We start from the raw sequence: 3,693 nt of genomic DNA on the forward strand, positions 1-3,693 counted from the left end.
ATGTTCAGGTGTATATCAGTATGTAGTGTCTCTACTTTAAAGAGTCCTCTCCTGCTGATGTTCAGGTGTATATCAGTATGTTGTGTCTCTACTTTAAAGAGTCCTCTCCTGCTGATGTTCAGGTGTATATCAGTATGTAGTGTCTCTACTTTAAAGAGTCCTCTCCTGCTGATGTTCAGGTGTATATCAGTATGTAGTGTCTCTACTTTAAAGAGTCCTCTCCTGCTGATGTTCAGGTGTATATCAGTATGTAGTGTCTCTACTTTAAAGAGTCCTCTCCTGCTGATGTTCAGGTGCATATCAGTATGTAGTGTCTCTACTTTAAAGAGTCCTCTCCTGCTGATGTTCAGGTGTATATCAGTATGTAGTGTCTCTACTTTAAAGAGTCCTCTCCTGCTGATGTTCAGGTGCATATCAGTATGTAGTGTCTCTACTTTAAAGAGTCCTCTCCTGCTGATGTTCAGGTGTATATCAGTATGTAGTGTCTCTACTTTAAAGAGTCCTCTCCTGCTGATGTTCAGGTGCATATCAGTATTAAATGGCTCTAACGTGACATGTTTCCATGCTTTAATGTTCAAAAAGCTCTTTAAAATCACGTGTGTGAAAGTTTCTTAACAGATGTTTTCATTTAATTTATCAAGATTTTCTACTGTTTCCTCGACTCTTTGAGGCATGTGAGAAAAATAAAGTTGTGTTCAATAATTCAGGATGAGTAACTGATGTTATCATTTTAGGGGTACAAAACAATGTAGGATTTATTCAATAACAATGAGATATTTCTAACATTTGTGCTGGTCTTTGAAAGCAGCACGATCAGAGTTACACAGCTGCTGACCCCGGTTAGCACTTGGAGATCTCCATGCTGTATGCATGCACACATCAGTATGTAAGTGACAGTTAAAGTCATTGTATATATCATGCAGATCAAGCATGTTTAAGATCCAAACTAAAAAGCCACTCAGTGTAAACGAGTAGAAAAAGAAAGGCATTTGAACCAGATGATTAAGACGTATGGTTAAGGACCTCTTATTGCACTGCATAGTCATTCGCTGTACAACACATTTACAAATGACCGACTGGAGCATTCAAAACAACAACGCTCAATGAACTACATCATCTCGTCAGTGGGAGTGAAGTCGCTGTAACATCACGACAAACCCTTCGACCCTTCCTCTCCAACTTTGAAAAAGAAAAGCAGGATGTGAGGGGTGAACACGCTGCTGGCACGTGACCCAAAGACACGCGATGCACCTGTGATGCGTCTGGCAGCTCAAACTGCACCGCCTCCTCCCTGCAGTCCGTCAGGAGGGAAAGGGCTTTCACTGAGACCATCGTCTGCGTGACACACGTTAGCATCGACGCTGACTACAGTTACACACCTCAATCTTAAAGACAAGAACAATTCACACTGTGGGGTCAGATAACTGCAGGGCTGCAAGCCATGATTACTCTCCTGTTGGTTATTCTGTAGATTACTTTATATTAATCATTTGGTCGTGATCTAGTGAGAGACGTTGCTCAAAGTCTTTAAATGTGTGTCAGTCCAAACCCCAAAGATATTTACTCTCATAGGAACATCTCCATATTTGAGATGCTATTGAGATATCAATCGTATTATGAGAGCCACCGATAGCTACAGAGATTACATTAGCTAGCCAGCGTGTTACATGGGTAGCTAACGTAAGATAGTTAACTCGTTAGATAGCAAACTTTAGCTAGTTAGCTCAACAGCACACTGACAGGTTCATTGAGTTTGGTCGCTAGGTTAACTTGTGTTTATAAATGTCAACACTGCAGACCTTTGTGTCCAAACATCAAAGATATTTACTTTCATAGGAACATCTCCATATTTAAACGGCTATTGAGATATCAAATAATAATCCAAATCGTATTATGAGAGCCACCGATAGCTCCACAGATTACATTTGCTAGCCAGCTTGTTAGCTAACGTAAGCTTGGTAACTAGTTTGATAAATAACAAACTTTAGCTTGAAAAGTAGATGGCTTACAATTGCTAGCCAGCTTGTTAGATAGAAAGCTAATGTTTGCTAGTTAGTTTACGTTTGCTCGCTCAACCGCACACTGACAGGTTAACTCAATTAGGTCTCTAGGTTCACTTGTGTTTATAAATGTCTCCAGATCAGTTGTGTCAGTCCAAACTCCAAAATACATACACTCTACATTTGAGAGTCTGGACACTGAATTGCTTTCGTTATTGAAACTGTCATTTTCTAAATGTGTGGTCTAATGACTGCAGCCCTACAGAGAGCAGAACGAATTCCAGTTCAGGGTCTGACCGCAGTATGAACGGTTGTTGTTTCTGAGCTGTCTGTAAATGAACACTATAAAGTAATCCTGTAGTCATCGCCTCGGATCAACAAACCAGATATTAAACATGTGGTCCCCTCTCATTAAGGTTTGCAGCTGAACCCACGTGCAAGAAATCAACAAATATAACAGAAATGAACCATTTTGTTCTTCAATCACCCTGCACTACTTACCATGGCCTTAATCCAATTGCATTATTAGCACACCAGGTAGACCCTTGATGCAAAAAAGGCAAATAAAACGATACAATATAATATCTAACGAGATGTATCCCCTCTCAGGAAAAGCGAGTCTGACACTTTCAAGTATTCTTTCTTGGGATTGTTTGAAGGAAATACCTTCGTAGCAAAAAGCATTGTTAAGTGAATCGATGTTCGACACACAAAGAGGTTAGGATGTGTTGCAGTTGGAAGCGAGGGTCTCCACGAGTGAGTAATGAAAAGCAGAGCCCTCCTCTTGAACAGACGTAAAGCTATGGCATCAGAAGGCGTCTGTTAGTCTTTGTTGTACAGTTTTTATGAGAGCCAGGTCTTCTGAGGTAGGAAGCAGGAGGTCTGCAGCGTCACTGGACTTTCTGAGTCCACTTCAGGTCGTCGGCGCGGGGCTTTTCCCCCGTCACACTCTGGATCAGATCCTCCAGGTTCTTCCAGAAGCCAAACTTCTCCAGAGGGTAGTTCAGCCAGCCTGCAGGGGGGGAGGGGGAGAGAGAGAGAGAGAATCTGCATCAAACTTAGGTAGGTAGGTAGGTAGGTAGGTAGGTAGATAGATAGATAGATAGATATTCTTGTCCTTGCACTATCTGTGTTTTCTAAAAAAGGGCACGGTCGCTGCACCCTGTACTCAGCGCTGCCCTAAACAATTGTGTTTGGTTAAAAACAAGAACATACAACCAGAACCAGGACCACTTTAGTGGTTGATTTGTGTCTTTCTGTTCTCATCTTTCGGGGGAGAGGAGAGGAGGAGAGGAGGAGAGGAGAGGACAGGAGGAAGGCTGACCTGTGGTGATGCAGAAGTAGGTCTCGTGGGGGGACACGTGGTGCACTCGGTGGTGTTTTCGGGGCAGGATGATCTTGCAGTCCTGCAGGAACACCACCCAGCGCGGCAGCCCGAAGTACGTGTGCGACCACTTGTGGATCTGATTGGTGAGCGTCACGAAGATGGCGAGGGCGAACAGGAAGCAGTACCACGGGTAACTGTGGTACACCTCGGCTGTGGAGAGGAGGCACGGTTATTAACAAAGTATAATGACTTAAGGATAATTCAACTTGTGCTTGTCTTATATTGTACTTCTTAAATATACATGTTCAAATATATTACACAGTATTCACGTGTTAATAAGCCCAGTTATCTATAAATTCAGTCAAT

The 3,693-nt window shown here is 42.4% G+C and overlaps 1 protein-coding gene across 1 annotated transcript; it reads right to left on the bottom strand.

Moving 5' to 3' along the window:
* Window positions 1-722: 722 nt before the first annotated feature.
* On the bottom strand, window positions 723-3,537 carry tmem189 (transmembrane protein 189; the record flags this gene model as incomplete). The annotated part of the gene is given in 2 exon segments (XM_034115474.1): window positions 723-3,012; window positions 3,325-3,537. Coding segments are annotated over 2 exon segments (335 nt in total), but the record flags the coding sequence as incomplete, so codon positions are not given.
* Between the last annotated feature and the right edge of the window lie 156 nt (window positions 3,538-3,693).

Source organism: Trematomus bernacchii, unplaced genomic scaffold (assembly GCF_902827165.1).
Source record: "Trematomus bernacchii unplaced genomic scaffold, fTreBer1.1, whole genome shotgun sequence".
Classification (NCBI taxonomy): Eukaryota; Metazoa; Chordata; class Actinopteri; order Perciformes; family Nototheniidae; genus Trematomus; species Trematomus bernacchii.